Source organism: Ursus arctos, unplaced genomic scaffold (genome assembly GCF_023065955.2).
Source record: "Ursus arctos isolate Adak ecotype North America unplaced genomic scaffold, UrsArc2.0 scaffold_11, whole genome shotgun sequence".
Taxonomy (NCBI): Eukaryota; Metazoa; Chordata; class Mammalia; order Carnivora; family Ursidae; genus Ursus; species Ursus arctos.
This window is the reverse complement of record NW_026622775.1, coordinates 48,556,652-48,581,605: the sequence shown is the minus strand read 5'-3', so window position 1 is coordinate 48,581,605 and position 24,954 is coordinate 48,556,652. Positions and strand designations below refer to the sequence as shown.

The window sequence follows — 24,954 nt, the reverse complement described above, 5'->3', positions numbered from 1 at the left end:
GGAGGAAGGCAGTTGGAGCATATAGGTTAGGAGAACACACAACAGTATTGAGAAGAGCACATTTGAAGAAGGAATAAATTGACTTTGATCTTTCAAAAAAATCTAGAGAACTTTGTTGTTAAATGTGTGGTTCTTGAGAGAAAGTGTGTTCTTTGGGGAAAGCCATATTTCATGCAAAACAAGAAGCTGATGCAGCCCTAAATACGTTGTTCACTCCTTATCTTTTAGAGCAGGGTCTGCAAACTAAGGCCCACAGGCCAAATCTGGGAAGCTGCCTATTTTGTAAATAAAGCCATTTGGGGAGCTTTGTTTTTGTTTTTGTTTTTGTTTTTAGAACACAGCCACACTCATGGTTTAAAATATTGTTCATGGCTGCTTTCACGCTGCTATGACAGAGGTGAGAAGCTGTCACAGATACTATGTGGCTCACGAAGCATAAAATATTTACCCAGCCGTTAACAGGAAAACAAAACAAAACAAAACCCCACAACCTAAGAAACAAATGGCCAACCTCTGTTTTGGAGTAGTGATTCTCAACAATGGTTGGGGGAATGGAGGTGTGTGATACCATCTGTAAAGTGAGAAAAAGGTTCAAGTTATCTCAAAGGTTGTTCCTTCCCCAACACTCATGCCTCTCCATATCCCAGTCACATCCCTTGAGAGGCACTAGCGTTCCCACGTGCTTTTTCGCATTGGTTTTCTATCTTCTTTCCCCAAACAGGGATATGGATTATTTCGTCCTCTTTCTGTCTTAAATAGTCATATCACTTTCTGTTGCACATGGTACATGGTGTTCTTGTGATGGAATGATATGAAACAAACACACACAGAAACCCTTAAAGAAAGAACAAAAATAAAGTTAAAGAAAAAAAGAAAAAAGAAACTTAAATGAGCACAACAAACACTGAATTTTAGAGTCTGATAGGTGTCTAGCCCTTATCTTTCAAATTGAGTGATTTCCATAAGACCATTCTATAAGTCTGATTCTGCTTCTGATAATTATGCAGTATTTAGGACAATTAAGAAATAATATACGTAAAAGCACCTTGTATATTTCCAACATATTTCCAACATAGTTGGTGGTTAATTATACCCTGGTCTCCACATTGGGGTTTCCACATTGGGGAATCAGGGTTTAGCTTAAGAAATTATTTTACTAAGAGTTATATTCATCAAAGCATTCTTCATAATAATGAAAAAATAGCAACAATGTAAATCTTAATTAGGGGATTTGCTATTTTAAAGGTAAAACTACTAAAGTAGATCCATCTAATTAATTACTATGTTGCCATTAAGACATTTAGGGTGAGTAGTTAGTATTAAAACTAGTATAAAACTAGTATAAAAAACCATATTTTTTAAATAACGTGTGTGCCTTGAATAAAACACTGGAAAGTCAAAAAAAAAAAAAAAAAAGAAATTAGTTTACCAAGATTTAAAAGTTGAGCTAATTATTCCCTTAATCCTTTGGTTGTATACTGACTATATCAATATTATAATATTGTTTATGGGTATTTCTGGCAAAAGACTGTAATCTTGCAGACAAATCATGTGCTATTATCTTTCCATTTTCCTTACCTAATACTTTCCTTACCTTATAATTCCAGATATATAATACAGGCCCCATAATGTACCTAAGTGACAATCGTACTATATTCACATGAGGTAGCTCACTGAATTTCTTTATGAAAAGTCTTTTTATCCATGTTCTCCTGTATATAAACTATATTGCTATTATTTTAAAATTTTGTAAAGCTTAGGGCAAAGTGGATTCTGAATGCAAAAAAATAAATATATAAATGGAATTATAGTTATCAATATGAAATACTTATGCGGGAAATAGGAAATAAAGATAATATATGAAGCTTGTGCATTTGACATAGAGTTTTGGGCTCTCCGTATTAGAATGACAACACAGTTTATGAAACACTTGAATGCTTTTAGAATAATTTGGCATGCCTCCAAAGCATGGAAGTAGGAAGGAAAACAGTTTAATTAGGACAAGCTAAGAGAACTGCTTGACTGTGTAATCGGAAAGCACTGTACCAAAACTGAAATCGTAGTTTACAAGTTGCATTTGCCTTCTGTTTTCAGCAAATGGCAGTGAGGTTCATATAAGCAATGTGCGCTATGAAGATACAGGAGCGTACACTTGTATCGCAAAGAATGAAGCAGGAGTGGATGAAGACATCTCTTCTCTTTTTGTGGAAGATTCTGCTAGAAAGACCCGTATGTATTGAACACTTACACACACACAGTGCACACGTTGTACTCGACTTTACAATTAGGCTTTCTTCAAAAAGCAAAAGCACCAGAAAACTCTGCAAAATGAACAATGCATTGGAAAAAAAAAAAAAACCAACAGTTTCATGCATAGGAAAGATAAGAAACTTAAAATATTAAAATCAGATTTAAGAATCAAGTAACCTGGGGCGCCTGGGTAGCACAGCGGTTAAGCATCTGCCTTCGGCTCAGGGCGTGATCCCGGCGTTATGGGATCGAGTCCCACATCAGGCTCCTCCGCTAGGAGCCTGCTTCTTCCTCTCCCACTCCCCCTGCTTGTGTTCCCTCTCTCGCTGGCTGTCTCTGTCTCTGTCGAATAAATAAATAAATAAAATCTTTAAAAAAAAAAAAAAAAAAAAAAAAAAAAGAATCAAGTAACCTTGTGAAATGTTTAATATGACGCTAGAACGATTTTGTTTCCTTTGCAAGTACACCTACTATGTTTCAGGTCCTGTCTTCCCATTCACACGGGGAATTTAAATTCCCCGCAAAATCCCTCTTCCAGATGACGTGGGGATTTCAAGGTCCCAAGATACAGCAAAGAGGCATCCTACAGGTGTAATTAATTAGTAACTATCTTTTTCTGTCAGTGGCCTTGCAATTGGCGCCCACGAGCCGCCCCGCAGGGCTTCTCTGCAGTAGCATTGTGGTTACTGCCACGGTAAGACGCTCACTGCCCTGGCTCCAACGTCAATCCCTGGGCTGTTTTCTCCACCTAGAGCTAGAGATCCTTTGCCATTGCTGTACGTGCGTGTTTCCTAAGTAATAAGAAAAAAAAAATGTACCATTCTTTTTTTAAAAAAAAAATATTACCTAGTGAAAGAGATGGATAGGGTAGGGATGCTACAGATGGGTTTTTAGTTACAGCCGAATTGCTTGGAACTCCAAGTCCTATTACAGCATGTATCAAGTGAGCTCTCTATGGGAAATCCCACAGAAACTTTCTCCCCCCAGTCTGCACATGCCACGGTATGGTTGTTTTAGGATTGGGTCTGGATGTACTTGGAGTAACTTGTCCTTGCTGCTCAGTCTGATTTGTTATATCCATTTACAAATCTTATTAATCTAATTTGTTGCAAGGGCCCAGATATTTGGAGGGCTCTCTCGTTTGGCATGCTTATTTCTCTAAACCGAGTTTTTTAAACAAGGTTAAAACATTGTCTCTGAATCTTATTTCTCTTTAAATCAACGAGTACATGTGGGTATTAGTGGACCCAATGGGGAAGAAGTATCTTATCTAAGTCCTGACTACCAATATATCTTTGTCTATATTTGGTCCGGCTAGGCAACTATCATTATAAGCAAATATTTAAAAAGAAAATTCTTAAGGTAGAAAAACAGAAAGGAAAGCTAGATATAATGACCTGGATAAGGTTCACCATAATTTGTCTACTCCTTTTATATATTTCTGCTAAACACCAATTTGCAATTCACTTTCTGTTAAAAAATAATTTTAGGTGACAAGTAATGGATGTTTTGGTTTTCTTTGTCCTTTATGATGACATTTGTGACACAGATTTTAATTTCAGCTGTCTCTTCTGATTTTCTTTTAATGTTGGTCAAGTACTTTTCAATATATTTCCCTAGTTATAGCATTAAAATACCTACCCAGAATTCCTTTAATAAGTGAATCACTTACTATTTACTAGCATGTAAATTTGAGGAAAATTTTAGAGGAAGATTTAATATAATTTTATTCATAAATGTAGTTGGACGAATGTGTTTGTTTAATTATAAAAAGTTTCTGATATCATGTTTTTATTTTATTTTACTTATTATTTTAAGCTCTTAGAGGTCAAAATAATACATTTTTAATAATTTTTTGAGATTATATGTTACTAGCATGCTATTAAAATCAGAAATAACATTTTTTTACAAGTTTTAGCAATGCAGGCCTTACTACATCTATATTTACAGGACTTTCAAAGTCATCTTATAAGAAATAATACAAGTGAAAGATTTGGGAGTGTTTTGTTCCTAATTCCAGATATAAATTATTTATAGATATTCCTTGTGTATTTAAATTATGTAACATTTTCAAGGATAAAGAGAGAAAACTACGGGGTACCTGGGTGGCTCAGTCAGTTAAGCATCTGCCTTCAACTCAGGTCATGATCCCAGAGTCCTGGGATTGAGTCCCACATTGAGCCCCACATGGGGCTTCCTCCTCAGTGGGAGCCTACTTCTCCCTCTCTGTCAGCCTCCCCCCTCTGCTCATTTTCTCTCTCTCTCTCTCTCAAATGAATAAAATCTTTAAAAAAGAAGAGAGAGACAGAGAAAATGAACAGATTTTATTTTTTAACTTAATTAATTAATTAATTTTGGTAAGAACACAGCATAAATTCTGCCGTCTTTTTAAGTGCATGACATTTTATTGTTAACTATAGGCACTAGGTTGTATAACAGATCTCTGGAACTTGTTCATCTTGTATAACTGTGACTTTATACTCATTGAACAACTCTTCATTTTTCCCTCCTCCACATCACCTGACAACCACCTATATTTTGTTTCTATGATTTAGACTCTTTTAGATAACTCATATAAGTACAATTTTACAGTCTTCATGTGTCTGTGACTGGCTTGCTTCAGTTAGCATAATGTCTTTCAGGTCCATTCATGTTGTCACAAATGGTAGGATTTCCTTCTTTTTAAGGTGAAATAATATTCCACTGTACATGTACACAATGTTTTCTTTATCCATTCATTTGTCAGTGGATATTTGAGTTGTTTCCATATGTTGGCTATTGTGAATGATGCTGTGATGAATGTATGAGTGCAGATATCTCTTTGATCCTGATTTCAGTTCTTTTGGATATGTTCCCAGAAATTGGATTACTGGATCATATGATAGCTCCATTTGTATTTTCTGAGGAACCTCTATGTTTTTCATAGTGACTGCACCATTTTTCATTACCCCAATAGGTCACAAAGATTCCAGTTTCTCCACATCCTTGCCAGCACTTTTATCTTTTGTTATAATAATAACCATCCAACATTTCTGTTGCTTAATGATGTAGAACACCTTTCATATACCTACTGGCCTTTTGTATGTCTTGTTTTGGAGAAATGTCTATTCAAGTCCTTTGCCCATTGTTTTTAATTAGGTTGTTCTTTTTTAAATTAACTTATTGAAGTTCCTGGTATATATTTGAAATTAAACTTATCAGACATATGAGTTGAAAATACTTTCTCGCATTCCATAGGTTGATTTTCACTCTCTTGTTGTTTCTTTTGCTGTGCAGAAACTTTTTAGTTTGATATAGTCTAACTTGTCTATTTTTGCTTCTGTTCCCTGTGCTTTTGATAAAATTATAGGCCAATATCCCTGATGAATATGGATACAGAATTCTTCAACAAAATATTAGTAAACTGACTATAATTGCACACTAACAAAATCATATACCATGATCATGTGGGATTCATCCCTGGAATGGAAGTACGGTTCAAATTATGCAGGTCAAGAACTGTGATTTGCACATAAAAAAAAGAATGAAGGATAAAAACCACTTGATCATCCAAAAGATGAAGAAAAAGTATTTGACACACTCTTGCATGATAAAAATGCTCTACAAACTACACATGGAAAGAATGTACCTCAACATAGTAAAGGTCATATATAACAAGCCCACAGCTAACATCATACTCAATGGTAAAAAATGGAAATCTTTTCTTCCCAGATCAGGAATAATACAAAGATGCCCAGTCTTACCATTTCGATTCACCATATCCCTGGAAACCCTAGCCATAACAATTAGGTAAGAAAAAGTTAAAAAAAAAAAAAAAAAGACCAAAAAAAAAAGCATTCAATTCAGAAAGGAATAAGTAAAATAGTCTGTTTGCAGATGACATGAAAGTATAAATAAAAAGACCTACAAATATTCCACAAACAAACTGTTAGAGCTAATAAATATATCCGGTAAATTTTCAGTGTATAAAATCAACATATAAAAATCTGTCTGTTTCTATAAATTAAAGTGAGATATCTGAAAGGCAATTAAGAAAGCAATCCCATTTATAATAGCATCAAAAAAAAATAAAGTACTTGGGAATAAACTTAACCAAGGAGGTAAAAGACTTATACACTGAAAACTATAATACATTAATGAAAGAAATTAAAGGTACAAATAAATGGAAAGACATTTCATGCCCATGGTTTAGAAGAACAAATATTGTTAAAAATGCTCATATTATCGAAAGCAATCTATGATTCAAAGCTATTTCCATCAAAAAAAACAATGGAAATAGAAATTTTTGGATTTTTTGGAAATTTCTATTTCTATGGAAATAGAAAAAAAATCCTAGAATTCATATAGAACAATAAAACATCCAGAATAGTCAAAGTGATCTTGAAAAAGAACAAATCTGGAGGAATCATACTTCCTGATTTCAAATAATATATATAAAGCTATACTAAATAAAACAATATAGTACTTGTATAAAGACAGACATATAGACAAATGGAATAGAATAGAGATCCCAGAAATAAATTCATGACTGTACAATTAAGTTATCTTCAACAAGAGCCTCAAAATATACATTGAAGAAAGGATAGTCTTCAAAAAATGGTTCTGGAAACTGAATATCCTCATGTAAAAGGACGAAACTGGACCCTGGTCTTACACCATACATAAAAATCAACTCAAAATGGATCAAAGACTTAGACATAAGAACTGAAAATATAAAACTCCTATATGAACGCAAGTAGCAATGTTTCATGGCATTGATCTTGACAATGAAATTAATGGATTTTAGCTGTAACCCCAAAGTCTCAAGCATTACTAATTCATGTTTATATTCTACTCTTTTATAGGCATGCAAATCCAGTTTCTTTGGCATAACAAATTTACCTCTCACTTAAATAAGCACCTTTAATTTTTATTAAGTCTGTTTTCCATAAACTTGCTACACTGGTTATTGAGAACATATCACACACACATATATACACATATATATGTGTGTGTGTGTGTATACATATATATATATATAGTTGTTGGTATGAACGCATCCATTTTTAGAATTATATGCACATAATTAAAATCTGAATAATACTAATGAGTAAACTTAGCAGAATATTAGGAACCACAGAAAAGAAGAAAGTGAAAAATGTAAGAATGTCTATGTGGTAGCAGAGTTTTCCTTGGGATGTTTCCTAGTACTCAATAAACTGTCAGAATCCTGTATAACAAAAACAAAAACAAAATCAAGCAGAGATCATATTAGAGAAAACTATGGCCTTTTGTAACCTACCTCTTAAGGATTGCTCTGCGTTCTCTTGTAATTCCATGGACAAAGACCAATATTGGTTTTACAAAGTGCATTTGGATAGATAGGTATTTTCAAAAAAGCCAAAGGAAACAGTCACAGAGCCATCAGTGATGACTTCTTATTTGCACATATCGAAAAATTACTGACTTGTCCACATTCACCAAAAATAAATTCTCAGGTCATGTTTCCTCTCAGTAGTGGTGGGATATGACGCGTATCCAAAAAAGCAGATTGCTATAGTAGGAGAGCATGAACTTTGGCATTAGACGTGAATTAGAGTCATTGTTCTGCCACATGATAGTTGTATGACTTGGAGCTACTACATAACCTCTCTGAACTTGAACTTCTTTATGTGTAGTAACCTGGCATGAATACTAACTCACTAAGGGATTTTTGTGTAGGTAGTATAAAGCGTTCTCCATAGTGCTAGACATAAAGTCGCTCTTCCTCCACTTTATGCTTATTTTCTGAAAATAATTATTTATTCCTTGCCAGAAACATTGACAGAAGTTATTTTTTAAAAACTCTGGAGAATCTAGTAATTGTTAGAAATTAGAGTTTCTAAAATGAATGACACATAGAGACAAATAGAGATCGATACAGATAGTGAGATAGATGTAGAGATAAGACAGGAGAGAAAGAGAGAGGAGTATATATGGACATCTATATAATTACACATCCAAATATAAAAATCATTATTTCATTTTACATTAAAACAACGTGACTCAAACGATTAGAGAATACATTTTTTCCTTTAACGTAGCTATTAAGATATTTTAAATAATAACTTGTCACCAGAGTCCACTTTTGTCGCAGAATGAAAGCAAAAGCTACACTTTATTTCCCTTTACATCAGTCAATTTATATTCCTATTATATTTTTTAAAAATTCTTCTGTAATGTGCTCTTCTTCTGTTTTCTTTTTGAAAGAGGCAGAGAAGAGAGGTGTTGAATTCCATAGAGACAGCAATAAACATGGGGAGAGACTTGCAACTTTTGGACTAAATGACACAACACAGTCTTACTTTGTTTAGCTACAGCTTCAGAGCAATCATCTGTTATTTTCTACATAATAGAGCAGTCATAGTAGTATCAATCACATTTTCTCCCCTTATACTACATTTCCCAGCAGGATGATACCGTTGAGTGAACAATTCATGCAAAGCATCATATGGCTAAGGAGTTTATGTTTTGCTTGTAACCTGATCTTTGAATTGGAAAACCTTGAGTTACAGTGCCCAACTTTGTCAACAAACCTCACTGGAAGTTTTCTCATGTGACAAATTGAACTACGAAAAAGTGCTTCAAAGTAATCTCATCTATAGGTACATTAGGGATAGGGTTTGATAACCAAGATTTAATGGGCTGATATACAGGGATGATTTAAACGTAAAGAAGAGTAGAAATGGGCCATAGGGGATTGTAACAGGGAGTAGGAGATGATATGAAATATATGAGAGGGTTTTAGGCAGAGGTAAACGTTATTCATTTGAAAACGGCTTGCAAGTGGCATACGCACTTGATACATTTCAGCTCCCAAGGGGAGTTCAATTCCCAGATGATAATAATTCATCTTCAGGATTAAAGTAAATGAAAAGCAGTGTGAATGTAAGCTACTATTGAAAGCTTTTAAGCTACTGGCTGCATTAAGCACTGAGCACAGATTATATCACACCTTGCTAGGATTTTAGTAAAGATTATGATTAATCTAGCTTCTTGTAAATATTGGAATAGAATGTCTGAATATATTGTAATAGTATATATAACTTTACTCTTTATCATTGTCACAATCAGCATTATGTTTGGAAATATTGGGCCATTACAACCATCCTTATTTTAGAATTAACTTCAATAAATTAATATTGGTTGACAATTATGAAATAAATTGACTATAAGCTTCTCTAACACAGTATTATAAATTGTTAAGCTCTACAACAAGATTAATTGAATGAACAAGTTATATAAATATATAATGCTAATGTAAATTAATAATAATACAAAAATACAATGACTGTAATTCACAATACACAGACCTTTAAAATACAGTAAAATGTAGCCATTTGTACCTAAATATTTCAAAAGATATGTAAATGCTTAAGAAGTGTTTGCTTGTTTTGGAAGTAAAGGAAAGGGACTTTGAGAACGTGTTTGGAGGTTCTAGCAGGGGAGTGCAGCTATTAGGAAGGCCGTCCTTTTTTACTGAGTGTGCAGCTTAGGAAAGATGAGCATGTAGCAGTGAGGGAGGAAAGGGACACATGCCTAGCCAGGCAGATCAGCCAAATCCACCCTGGAGCTCAATGGGGTGACAGATGTCACAGCCAGATTGCCTACGCCTGAAAGTAATAATACACTCTATGTTAACTAAGTAGAATTTAAATAAAAACTTTTAAAAAATTAAAAAATAAGAAACTGAAAAAAGTAGAGGAAAGGATCTTAAAATAGGTTAAAACATGGTCTTTTTACATATAAACAGTTCAAGTATGGTATTGCAAACTTTAAAAATAGAACATATTCTGATAATACAGAAAAATTAACTCTCTAGTCTTTCTTTGCTTCGTATTTTTATTACTTTAGTTTTTTTTGTTTTTTTTTTAATTTAAGTAGGCTCCACACCCAACATAGAGCCTGAACTCAAAATCTGAGATCAAGAATCCGAGCTCTACTGACTGAGACAGCCAGGTACCCCTTTACTTCCTATTTTTAAAGATGGAGAATACCTATTTCAAAAGGGCATTGTATATATTTTTTTGTTTTATATATTTATTTATTTAAGAGAAAGAGTGTGGGGGGGAGGGGCAAAAGGAGAGGGAGAGCGAGAATCCTCACACGGACTCCCCGCTAACACAGAGGGGGAGTGGACTAATTCCCAGCAACCTGAGGTCATGACCTGAGTGGAAATCAAGAGTTGGCTTACCTGACTGAGCCACCCAGGCGCCCCAGGGCAGTTGTATAGATTCAAGGAGATCATTTAAGCTTACTCTTAAAGTCTATAGAGCCTAGAGAGAGAATATAAATAGATGAGCATAGTCTGTAAACAAGTACAGGTGAAGCCAAATGCAGTGGTGATCAGCTAATTATAATTTCTACACTCTACCAATGTGAGATAGGTAGAATAATTAGGAATAAGAAAAGTCCATAGTTAAAGATAAGGTGTGCATATGATAGCCAGGGTGAAAGTTCAATCCTGATAGTTATAAGCTAAGTACTTGAATCAAAAAGAATCAAATCAAATATTTCAGGAAGAATGAAATAAATCAATTAGTGAAAAAAATGTCGTTTTTAAATTTAACATTCACTGAATATTACTCAACAGAGAAGCTATACTAAAAACATTTAAAGCAGAGTGAACAATTCATATTTCTTTTGAAAAGTCTCCAAACCTATTTATTTAATGTTTGTCACAGGCCTTTACATATCAGTAAGCTTAGTGTGAAATAAAATGCACTTAGGATAATCAGACTCATGTCAAGGTTAACTGTGCTTGATAAGCATTTATTATTTTATGAGCTTTTATTATTTATCATAAATTCTAATATTCATAGTCTCAATTTGGCCAATGACATTGTCACATCCTGTGGAGTAACTTGTTCCATAAATCTTTTCATCTGTTGACCCAGAACACACTGAAATTATCTGCCTCGTGATTTCCATTTCTGAAGGCTGTATTTTTAAAATAACACCCTTTTCAATGTCATTAAATAGATCTGTGTCTAACACTTTGCCATTTTTGCACAAGAGTAGAGACTTGTTATCTAACAAGATGCTACATGATCTGAATGTCATCAGATTGACAGGTTTACTACAATCCTAAGCAATCGGGCACCTCTTTTGCCTACAAAACAAAATAAGACTTAAAGCTTTCTTAATTTGATTTATTGAGCACATTTTGTCTGCAAGGCATTACATACCTTCACTGGAATATTCTCATCTCATCTCATATTACACAATGCCAATTTGCCTAATTTATTTGATGATAAATTAGGCATGTGATGATGACATCTTATTTATATTACTTCAGGCATACAGACTAAATAAGCTTCCATACAGTGACAGTGCTGAGTATAAAATTTCTATGACACTCTTAGAAAATCTACATATTAATATTTTCTTGATGGTGCTCAGGTAAGAATGCTAGAACTCACTTTAAAATTCTATAATTCCAGAGGCCTTAAACTTGGTGAATCCTTTGCAAAATAATTGTGCAGTTAGTTTCAAAAAGAAGTTAGAATTGTCATCACTCTGTGATCTTCTTAGAATTCTCAGGTATAGGAATTCAGTTGGAAAATAGTGTAAATGTGTGAAGCATTACTAAAACAAATGCGCCCTTCAGATGCACAAGTTCTGGGGTGAGGGGCTGCAGTGAGTTACCTTCTTGAAGTTTTATAAAATCTAATTTATGCCACATATTTTTATCAACTGCCTGCAGAGCCCATATTACACATTTGTGTGTCCTGTTGTCCTCTGTCCAGATATCTGAATTCTGATTACGAGATGAATATGCCAGAAAGAGAGGATCTGTTTTATTATTGTTCTGCTTCTTTATTTGCTTTACTTTTCAACTTAGTGCACATTTCCATACGTGTGTTACATATGAAATGTTATTAAATATGAAATTTCTTAAAAAGTGATTTTCTGTTTCATGCAGTAAACTTGAAGGCCAATATGAATATCTTTGCCCTAAATTGATCTACCTAGTAAATATCTTTATACTAAACTCCGATGTAAACAATAATAAAATTTTTGGAAACATTCTAGCAATAGTGAAATTGTAATAGAAAATAAATTATTAGTGAAAAAAATATTTGTTTTTATCTCAAACATTTTTTTTTTAATTTTTTTCAAACATTTTTCAATAAGAACGTCAAAATGTTTCTAGAGATGGTTTGGACTCAGATGACTAACAATACTATAGAATAAACAAAAATGATCACTTTTCCAGTTTAATTATTATAATGAAATTTAACTAAAGACTATATATATATATACACACACATGATATCTATATATTACAACTGATATTGTACAAATTACAGTTATACTGATGTTAATATCAAAGTGTAATTTTAGGGCTGTATTTCAAAAGCAGAGTAAACATTGAAGGAAATAGCATGATTATGTTAAAATTAAGAAGTTCTGATCATAAAAATTTATCCCCAAGATATTGTCAATACAAATAACTGATAAGAATTTCGTATCATAGACAGACAGAAAGATGTTAATGAAACAACTCAAAAGAAAACTAGAGCATAATTTTAAAAAGAACTTTCAGAGATGAGAAAAAACAAAGTGGCAATATATATCATGAAAAGATGTTAATCCTCATTAGGTGTCAAGGAAAAATATCTTACAACTAGAGAGAAATGTCATTTTGCATGTACTAGAATACCAAAGTTGAAAAGCTGCATAAAACCAGACTTGGTGAGATTTGGAAAAATAAGAATCATTAGACATTGTTAGTCCCAGTGTCAGCTTTACCACCCTTTGGAAAGCACATTGGTATCATCATCTATTAGTGCTGATTTTGCATGTAGCTTGGGAGCCAGCAATCGCATGTATTAAAGAAACGTTGAATTGCCATTCGTTCAGAAGTTATTTAGGAAGAAGCTGCCATGTACTTAATATTTTGCTACAATTTGTAATTTCTTTTTTATCTGCCTTTTAATTCCATCCATATTTCCATGGCAACTGAACTAAATTTAATTTAAATACTTTTTACAATGGCTATAATTTAAATGTGTGTGTGAAGCTGGTTACCTTCCCATGTGCCTGAATGTCAATATTACTTCAAACTTATCTACTCCTTTCTTAATTGTCTATTAGAACACGGATATTTACAAAATTTACAGTGAATAAAAGATTTCATTGTAAGGAGAGCAAAAAACCCATAAGGAACAATAGGTTTGTTCATTCATGCTTTCACTTATTAAATATTTACTGAAGTAAAAACAAACACAAAAACAAACATGTTGGTAGCATGCGGTTAATAGTTCTCTCCTTTCAGAAAGGCTTAGTTTAGTGCCAGTAGAAGTAAAGAAGCCATATGCATGGCGGAATAAAAAATTGCTTCACTAGGCATATAAGCCAGGTATGATAGGATTGCAGACACAGAAACAACAAATTCCAACTGAGTTGCACAGCATAGCCTTTCTTTATTGAGGTGGTGACATTTGAGCTGATACTTGGTGGCTATCGTGATACTTCCACAGCCAGACACTTAAAAGTATAGCAAACTCAGGGAATCGTCATAAAGTACATGGTAGGTTTCATGAACTTTGTGTAATATATGACAATAAAAATGCTTGCTGGGAATTTACAACACATAGTGAGAACAAATCATTGGGTAGAACCAGATTAAAGAAGGACTTGAACTGCATGAATGGAAAAAGTCAAATTAAGAGTGATTTGTACATGCTATGTTTCTGCAAAGGTAAAAATTCTCCACTATTCAGTATTTAGCGAGATCACAATAAGCATTTTTTTGCTAGGTTTTATTGTTAACATATAGTGGACATTTTACCATGTTTTTTATTGGCTGGGTAGAATTAACCAAAACTCTAATTCCCAGCATAGTTTATAAGACAAACAGGCTTGTATTTAATCTCAAAACAGAACGTGTATTGTGCAAACTCATTATAGCATGCTGGTGGAACACAATTAATGTGAGCATTCAATGTGAGGTTGAATTATCTCCCTTTATCCATCTTTTGAAGAGTATTTGGCATAATAGCATTTCCCGAAAGTAGTGTTACATGGTTCATCAGCTTATTTGAACTTCTAAGAAGAAAACCAGTGCATTCATAAAGTATTATTTTTCATAATAAATAATCATATTAAAATAGTCAAGGACTAAAATTACGCCTTAGGCTGCTTATGCCTATTAATCTGTAACCATTAAATTACAGCAAAACTGACACTGGAAAAATTCTATTATGATAATAGATAGAAGATAATCTACTGTCAACTTAATACTTTTGTGGTCCCCTGAGCAGTTTCTACTTCACACTGATATAAATACGGTTGGTAGGATATTGGCCAGATAAACAACTCTGGCTACAGAGGCTAATATGAAAACACTTTATGTGATACTTTAAAAAGTGGTTGTTCTGTTCTTTGATTTATTTTTGGAATATTATTATTTTATCCCAGACTACTTGACTAACCTCTTATATTTTTAATACATGCTTGCTTTATTTTGCTTTTTTAGATTAAGCTATTATAGAAATTAACTCAATTGGAGACATTCATAGAAATAACATTCTAATGGATCCAATGCTGTAAAATACTTCTCATACTGTCTAGCACATAATGAGGGCTCAATAAGTATTTGTTCTGATTACCATTATTGTTATTATTCTGGGTCAGTGATTATTAGCTTTAAATTTTTCTTAAATACATTGAACAATGGATAAAAATTATGAAAATGGATTTAAAAAAATGGGTAAAAGTGGTAGTAGCATAAGCTAGATTTGGCCCACTCAAGAGAGAATTCCAAACTAGATATCTTCGATTTATATTTAGTAGCAAAATACTCTGAAGTTCAGATATATTTAGAAAGTGCTTAACATTTTTATTAACAGGTGTGGCAACTATTTATTTATTCTTGTATCTTATATATTCTATCACTTCTCTGTGAAGCTAAATTCTATTTTGAATCCCATCCAAACCTTTTATCCTCAAATTTGAAAAAAAAAAATGCCCCTAGAACATAAGATATCAGAGTTTCATTCAAATCGGATAATTATCCTTGCTGCTGCTTCTTGGAGAGTATGGGAAGAAAGGTAAGTTTCATAGGGGATGTTAGTAAAAAAAATTTTTTTAAATATATGAAAGTGTTCTCATATAGTATTCTCCAAGTCATGCCTCACCACATTTTATTTTCAAGAGGGAGCAATAATTAAAGGTTACACGCGTGCAGAGTCACTGTGGTATCAGGAGGCTTCAGCTGAAAATGCTTTCACGTTTCGGCGTCAACGTTCATTCTTACCACAGCCACGGGCGGCTGCACTGCTGCTACTTGGCCTAGTTTTTTTTTTTTTTTTTTTTTTGCTCTCCCTGTCTCGTCTCTGCTGAGCATCTTTGACCCCAATCCCTTTGCTCCGTGCCAGTAATTGTAGCTGCTGGAGTATCACTGCTGTCTGTTTGTTCTGCCCTTCTTCAGTGTTGACAATGGAAGGAAGACGGCAGCTGGCGTGGTTCGCTCTTATTAACACAGAATCTTTATGGCGTAGGGGTGGAGATGTGAAAGAAGAGGAGAGAGGAAAGACAGGACTAGAGACCAACAGACCACTTTATTCCTTTTACGATTCTCCAGCATTTGCTTCTCCATTGGAACAGTTGTTAAGCGGTGATCCTGCTCCCCGAGGTAGCAGTGATGTTTCAAAAGAGAAGACAGTATGTGTTAGAATAATATGGGCGGTAATTACAAATGCCTAATCTTTATTTGTAGTGGTGGGGCACATTTTTGCTTCCTTTACTCGGTCTTCATGCTTTAATTTCCCCCTTCTCACGTGATGAGAAAGAATTGAGGTTCTCAAGCTTCTTTGCAGGCATTTAAAACAGTAATGATAATATCTCCATAGAGAAGATATTAGGGTTCTGGAAGATTAAAGATTTAAAATCAGGTGAGATTACAATCAGGAGTCTTAATGGAACAACGTAAGAAGCACGTTAGTTAATTTAGGGGAAGAAAAACTGTGGATGATTGGAGACATTTTTCTGCTTTCATTATATTTTCCTCTTTAAACAATTGAACTGATCCTTAGTTTACCATACTAAAAACACCATGTTTCACTTAGTTTATCTGAATGATATGTTAAAAACATGTGAGTAAATTTCAATAATTAGAAGTGTGTCTATTGAGAATTTTAGGAAAACATAGACTAGTGAGTGACGATACAATGAAGAGCTGAGAACAAAATCTAGAGTTTATGATGTCATTTCAGGCAAAAACTGCCATTTCTTTTCCACTAATGCAAGCAAAATAAAGAGGCTAATTTTTTTGAGGAGGTACTACATTCACTATTAAGTTAAAGAGGAGGAAAAATATCCAGGAGAAAAACCACTTAGAGAGACCTCGGTCTGAAGTTGAATTGGCCAGTGCAAACCAATCCTTTTTGATAGGATGACTCAGTCAACAAAGTGGACATGAGTGTCCGTCCAGTGAGAACTCATCTTGGAACCGTCAGGATACTTTCTAACAAGATCACAAGCGCTTCCATGATTAAACTGAAATTCTTTTATAAAACTTAATATTGGTTTCTAATTTTCCAATTAATATTTTTACAACAAAATGCTTACTGCATAACACAGATATCTGGGTTCTCTATCATGAAATTGTTGAAGAGCTGAGATATACTTAAAATACTTTGGGGAAAATGAATTCAGTTCTAGAATTAGTCATCCCTTTAATCCCACTACATGTGGATTAATTTTTTTTAAGATTTTATTTATTTATTTTTGAGAGAGGGAGAGAGAAGGAGAGAGAGAGAAAGAGAGAGAGCATGAGTGGGGCAGGGGTGGGGCGCAGAGGGAGAGGGAGAAGCAAGCTCCCTGCTGAGCAGAGAGCCAGATGTGGGGCTGGATCACAGGACCCTGGGATCATGACCGGAGCCAAAAGCAGACGCTTAACCAATTGAGCCATCCAGGCTACGTGTGACCTTATTGTTATAAAATAGGACTGTAGCAGATTGAGAATATCACATTTTACATTTTTGTAATAGAGTGCCAAGTCTGGTGCTTATTGTGTCCAAAAGCAAATCAAAAGCAATAGGAAATTCACTTTAATCAATACGATGTAAATAGTTTAAGCAATTGTAAGAGACAAATGTGAATTCATTTTAGAACTTGTCACTGGCCTGCTAAGGCTTTTAATATTTGATATTTGACAAAGAATGTTTCCAGGACTATGTTAAACACGTGTTCCTCAACCCTGTGTACACACAAACATTATTTTATTTCTCTTAATTAAAAAACAAGATATATAGGCTAATTATTGCTACAAGTTGCTTCATATTTGAGTCACAATATCAAGTTCTTACCTTTGAATATATGTTTAAGAAAAACATGTTTTTGTTTTCCAAAAATATATGTGTCCATATGCATATAAACATGTGTGTGTGTGTGCATACATGAGTGTGTGTGAGTATGCACCTGTCACTGTTCTAAGCAGTTTAACATTTTTAGCACATGGAATTCTCATAAAAACCTTATACTATCTAATTTGTCTGTATATTTCATGCAATTTCTTTAGAAATCTGTTCTAAGAAGAAGTTAACCTCTGTTAAATTATAATCAGCTTGTTTTATGAGACATTATGTCATTTTCTACATGAACACTTTCTCAGTGTAAAGTCCAAATTTTTTTTTTCTTTTTATCTTGTGACTGCTAGAAATTTCAGATGCTAAGTTTATAGCGGACTGCAGTGGGTATTCATTTGGGTGTCAGATGCCTTTTATTGCAGTGCTACTAATCTCTTTTATAATATCTTTAAAGATGAGCAATTTTAACTGAATTATAAACTATCCATTTATCCAGAATTCTTAACTATCAAGATATTTAATGTACTTGAGGTTTGTAATTATAATTTGTAATTTCCCTCATGAAATATTTGCCTAACAACCTTTATCTTAATAATAAATAATGTTTTAAAGTAGTTAATTTCTTTCAAAGGTTTCATATCTCTTATTTTACTCTATATTTAAATATAATTCTATTTACGTGTTAACATCAGATGTAACATAAATATATTAAGTAGATATTTAAATATTAAGTACTGAGAAATTCAGAATATAAGAAAAGTAATAAAAATTATTAGAGGGTGCCTGGGTGGCTCAGTCGGTTAAGTGTCCGACACTTGGTTTTGACTCAGGTCGCAATCTCATCGGTTTTGAGATCTAGCTTGGTGCTCAGTGGGGATTCTGCTTGAAGATTCTCTCCCTCTGCCCCTCCCTCGACTCTAGACTTCACTCTCTGTCCCTCTTCCTCCCTCTCTACAAAACAAATAAATAAATCTTTACAAAGTATTAGGGGGCGCCTGGGTGGCACAGCGGTTGAGCGTCTGCCTTCGGCTCAGGGCGTGATCCTGGCGTTATGGGATCGAGCCCCACATCAGGCTCCTCTGCTATGAGCCTGCTTCTTCCTCTCCCACTCCCCCTGCTTGTGTTCCCTCTCTTGCTGGCTGTCTCTATCTCTGTCAAATAAATAAATAAAATCTTTTAAAAAAAAGTATTAGAAATAATACTCTTTTATAAAAATTAGGAGGCACTGCAACAGCTTTAAAGTCTGCCATTTTTCATTGTTTCCTTACACATAATGTTAATTAATATCCAAGTAGTCTTCTATTTCTCTAATTACTTTGTTCTCTCAAATGATAATAAGGAGAATCCTCTGATAGCCCTAATGATAGGTTAGGATATACTTTTATGCAATGTTTTGTTTTGGCAACATTTCTATTAATTTAATTTCTATTGGTATGATTATCTTGAGTTTTACTTAGGACATATGTATATATAACTACATAGCCGAGATCTACTGAGCAATTAATTATGTGCCACATTCTATTTAAAATATTTAATAATCACTTTATTTTGTAATTCTCTAATCAACCATTTGGTATATTTTCTAGCTGAGGAAGTTAAAGCAAAAGAGGAAGTAACTTTGTTTGCCATCTACTTAAAATGGTAGGGTACATGTTAGAAGGCAGAGATTTTCCCGTGTATCTGCAGCTAATCACTACAGTTGTTTAATGATGTCATTGTTTATTGTTTTTCATGTAAAAATGGCAATCATTTGCGTGAAGAATTATTAAAATCAAGTCACTTTCTGACAGTGGTGGGCTTAGAATTTCTATTAAGAAAAGCTCGGGTGTTGGCAGTGTGGCTGGGAGAATGTTAGCTAGAAATATCTTCTTGAAGTTATGTTTGCTTAGTAAGCAGTCTGTTACACTAACATTCTGTGGTGTGCAAGATGGTCCTAATAATCCTCCTTTCTGTGATACACACCCTTGTATTATTTCCCACATTGAAATAGATCAGTTCTCTATCACGCATAGAGTAGGGTGGAGGTGAAGGTATATGACTTCTGAAGCCAGGTGAAAAAGGGCATTATGGCCTCTGCCTTACTATCATGGATCACTCATTCTGGGGGAAGCCAACTGTCAGTATGTGAGAACATGTAAGCAACCTTGGGGAGTGTCCCATAAGTAAAGAACTGGGCCTTTCTGCCAACGGCCAGCACCACATTGCCAGCCATTTAAGTGAGCCACCTCGGAAGTGGATCTTCCAGCCCAAGTTAAGCCCTCAGAAAAATAGAGCCTCATGAGATACTTGAAATCAGAACCCTCTCAGCCAAGCCACCACCACAAATACCATAAATGTTTTTTGTTGTTTAAAGGTGCTAAGTCTGAGATAATTTTTTATGCATCATGTGATAACTACTGCAATATAGGCTTACTTGACTTGGCATTGGAAGGAAAGATGGATATTATTTTTTTATGTTTGTTTATTTATTTATTTATGTAATCACTACACCCAGTGTGGGGCTCAAACTCATGACCCCCACTTACTTCTGAGCCAGCTAGGTGCCCTGGAAAGATGGATATGGTTTTTGTTTGTTTTGTATTGTGGCTTTAATCTTTTGACATGGGTCACATTGTCTTGGTTTCACTCAGACTATTTGGTGGCCAGAAGTAGGTTCTCTACTGGGTTAAGTATAGGTTATTTTTAAAGTGATGTGGTTGTTAAACTGGCAATGTGAAGCAGTCAAGGATGTATCCACATTCAGAACCCAGAAACTGATCTTTCATAGACAACCTCTGACTCTCTCCCTCCACGGAAGAGTCCCTTTCACACTTTTGAGTTCTCTTCGTTGTCATAAATCATCAGGGGACCTGACTCTATGTCATGCTGCCATTTGCTGTGCGTTCTTACAATTCTGGTTCTCTGTGCTCTCTGGTTCTTAACATGATTTCTTGACTCAAATTACCCCTGAGAAGAATCTGATTATCCCATTTCATCAGTTTATAGGAATTAAGACCACAGATTTCTGGTCAATTTCTGAGTCGTATTCCCTAATGTAAGCTGGGCGCTCTGGCCTCATCAGCTAATGGTGGACACTAGGCTGGGAATCTATATAGACAGAGGGAAGAATCATCTTCAGTCAGTGCCCAACAAATGACGATTTTACTTGAAAGTGGCTTTGAATTTGGCACATGGCAGGCAATGTACTTGACATATCTTACATAGCTTTCCATCCTAAAAATAGTATATGTTAAATGTCTCATTTCATTTTCCATATGCACATTCAGAGAAATTTCAGCTACCATAATACTAACCATACATTTTTTAGATACATTAAATTTTTATATACATTTTCTTTTAACATTGCCCTTTTCCATTTGCCTTCTGAAGTTAAGTCAATTTCTTAAATCCAAAAGGAGAAGCAGTCAATAAGACATCTAACTAAAATGTTATCTTTACATAAATGCAGTTTTTAAAAAAATGTTTTCCACTAGTGAAAACCTTACACTTTCAAAGATAAGGACAAGCAAAAACTTATTTAATTGCAAAGCCAACCAGTTTCCATGTGAGTGGCCAAGTAAAATAGCTGTTCAGTACTATACCAGGCTGCTGTGTAGTTAATCATCTTATTGCTGTTACTTTTATATTTCCACATACAGATAGCATATTTAACATGAGATCCATCATTTTGAATGTAATTGCAAGTCCCTAGTATATAAAATAAGACACTTTATTAAAAAAGGCATTCATAGAAAATTCTGTTACTCGTGTCCAGACATCTGTTTCATTGAAGCACATTTTCATTATAAGGCATATGTTATCTTCAGAAAGAATTTTACATTTTAATTAAGTTATGAATAAGTATTAAATTACCGGATGTCTTAATTTTGAGGGGTTTGTTGTCCAATTATAAATAAAAGATTTCAGAACAGAAATTTCATTTATGCTACATTAAGGGCTGCATTGTGTTTCATAGGATTCTCTAGGTACAGAAAAACAAAACAAAACAAAACAAAAAGCAACTTATTTAGCCCAGAATCTTGGTTCTACAGGATTAAAAAAAAAAATTAAGCTGGTTTAAAGGAAAATTATTACAGGTATTACTGTCAGATTTCAAATATGGGTAAAGATGAAGAAATTCAAAATGTCTTGATGTTTGGAATGTGAGTTTAATATGATACAGGCATGTCATAGAAGACCGTATATAGTGGTAAGGACTTTGAGAGTATACACATACACACACACACACACATGAATATGCATTATGTTTTTAAGCAAATAAGTGGCATGATTATGCCTGCATTTACTATAGCTAGCTGTTTTATTATGTGAAAGATAAATCAGTATGGTAAAACAAAGCCATTCCAATATGTAAGTAGCTGTTAAAATACAAAAAAAAAAATAGACCTGGGTGGCTCAATTGGTTAAGCATCTGGCTTCGGCTCAGGTCATGATCCCAAGGTCCTGCGATAAGCCCCTGCATCAGACTCCCTGCTCAGCGGAGAGTCTGCTTCTGCCTCTGCCCCTACCCCTGCTCATACTCTTTTCTCTCTTTCTCTCTCTCTCAAATAAATAAAACCATATATATATATATATATATATATATATATATATACATATATGTATATATATATATATATACACACACATATATATATATATATATACATATATGTATATATATATATATAATATCCCAATAAAAACAATGGGTTAAAAGCATAAAAATTTTTTTCTTTAAATATTTGCAAAAATAATATCACTAATAACCAAACTAAAGAAAATTTTCTTCAAATATTTGCAAAAATAATATGTTATAATCAAACTATCATATATTGTGTGTAACATATATACAATATATATTTATATGTTAATTTTTGGTAAGCTCGTGAGCATGTGCATGCATACACATACATACAGTTTTAGTCCACCTTGATGGAGTGTGGAGTGTGGTGTGTGTGTGTGTGTGTGTGTGTGTGTGTGTAATGGAATACTACTCAGCCATCAAAAAAAGAAATCTTGCCATTCGCAATGACATGGATGGAACTAGACGGTATTATGCTAGAGAAATAAGTCAATCAGAGAAAGACAATTATCATATGATCTCACTCATATGTGGAATTTAAGAGACAAAACAGGATCATAGGACAAGAGAGGAAGAAATAAAACAAGACAAAAATCACAGAGAGAAACAAACCATAAGAGACTCTTAATCATAGGAAACAAACTGAGGTTTGCTGGGGGTGGGGGGATAGGGTAACTGGAGATGGATAGGGTAACTGGAGATGGACATTAAGGATGGCATGTGGTATAATGAACATTGGGTATTATATAAGAACTCTACCTCTGAAACTAATAATACACTATATGTTAATTAACCAAGTTTAAATTAAAAAATGTTTCAATCAGTACCATGGTTATTTTTATTCAATTTTTTTCTTCATTTCAATTTGGATATTTATATTTCCTTGGATTTTTTTAGTGAAATCCAGATTATCAAATTTATTAGCAAAAGTTCTACATTAAAGTGATGAGTCACTAAATTCTACTCCTGAAACTAATATTACGCCATATGTTAACTAACTGTAATTTAAATAAAAATTGAAACTACAAAAAAAAAAAACTACACTAATTTAAAATCATAGCTATAGTCATTCCTTTTATCTTCCTTGTCTCCCCATTTCTTTCCCTTTTTTCTTCCTCCTGGTTCTGCTTCCACTTCTGCCTTCCTCTTTTTCCCTCTTTCTATTTTGCATCAATTGCATCAATAATGCATCAATTAAATCTATGTATTATCTCTTGGCCAAAACTTTTTGGGTCCACATATTGAATTCTCATTTTTGTTGTCTTATATGAATTGTAATCATATTTTATTATTTATATATTTATTTAAAAGAGTTTTATTTATTTATTTTAAAGAGCGAGAGACCACTGGGGAGGAGCAGAGGGAGAGGGAGAGAATCACAAGCAGATTCTGCCCTGAGGGCAGAGCCCAATGTGGGGCTCCATCTCACAACCCCAAGATCAGAGCCCAAACCAAGAGTCGGACATTAACCGCCTGCACCACCCAAGTGCCCCCATATTTGATTTTTTTTAAAATTTAATTTATGGAAGAATTTTGTGTGTTTAAACAGGTCTCACAGATTTTCATATTTGTTTTATCATTGTCTGCAAATGTCTAAACTATTTATGCTGATTGAAATATACCTACAAAATAGAGACTTTTCATTTTCTAGTTTACTTTGGATACACTCTTGAAAATTTTCCAGAAAATCTGAAAAAAACACTTTTATTTGTAGCGTTCAACATTCTGTTTGTAGAGCACAACATTCACTATGAAAATACTTATTCATTCTTACTAATTATATTATTGAAACTTCGTGTTTTTTCTCTTAATTTTTCAAATACTGAGAGTGGTGAGTTAAAGAAATAGAATGCAATTGTGGATTTATCAATTTTGTTTCCAATCCTAACAGTTTTTGCTTCATATTTTAATATTATGTTTTTAGTTTATATAATATTAAGTTCAATATGAAGTGCCTTGAATTTTATCTTGTTTGATGTTAATATCACAAACCATGTATTTTTTGGTACTTTCTCATAAATGATTGCCTATCTTGAAAATATCTCTGTCCTTCACTCCTTTAAACTAGCAGTGCTTTGGTATGTATACCACTAGGTTTTGTGCAGGCTTTTTCTTCTCTCTAGAAACCTTATTCTTACAATCCTCACTTGGTTCACTCTTACTCATCTTGCATCCTTCACCTCCGGTTTTTCCCTATGTTTAATCCACCTGCTAAAAACATTCACAGTACTGTTCCTCTCTTTCACAACCCATTAAATGTGTAATTTAAAATTTTTTCTCTGTTGCGTTGTGAATAATGTATATATTTTTCCTCAACTAGAATATAAACTCTATTAACAGAGATTGGGCCTGGGTAATCTGTGTATTGTATCAGTGAATGCAATGTCTGACATATGCTAGGCACTCAGTCAGTACTCACTGAGCAAATGAATGGAGATATGAGAAAACATATGTCTGTTACCATTTTTTTTTATAAACCACACACACACACACACACGCACACACACACACACGTTACGTCTAATCATGGCTCAGCCTTTCCTGAACCTACAGAAGAAAATTTAATCTCCTCTGCATTGTGTACAAAAAACTTTCTTGATCTACTCATGGAAAAATTCTCTGGCCCCATCTTCTATCAGTTTTGCTCTTCAAATATACTCAATTACTTCAATTTCTCTGAATACGGTATTCTCCCTCATGCAGGGAATATGTTCCAAGACTCCCAGTGGACGTCTGAAACTGCTTATAGTACTACACTCCATATATGCTGTTATTTTCCTTATACATACATAACTATGATAATAT

General features: G+C 33.9%; 1 protein-coding gene across 4 annotated transcripts in view; it reads left to right on the top strand.

Moving 5' to 3' along the window:
• Positions 1 to 24,954, top strand: part of FSTL5 (follistatin like 5) — a 701,705-nt gene that overhangs the window by 572,816 nt on the left and 103,935 nt on the right. For all 4 annotated transcript variants that reach the window (XM_026499588.4, XM_026499587.4, XM_057310158.1 and 1 more), the window contains exon 10: positions 2,095 to 2,229. In XM_026499588.4, the coding sequence (XP_026355373.1) occupies positions 2,095 to 2,229 (135 nt within the window). The remainder of the gene's footprint in view (positions 1 to 2,094; positions 2,230 to 24,954) is intronic.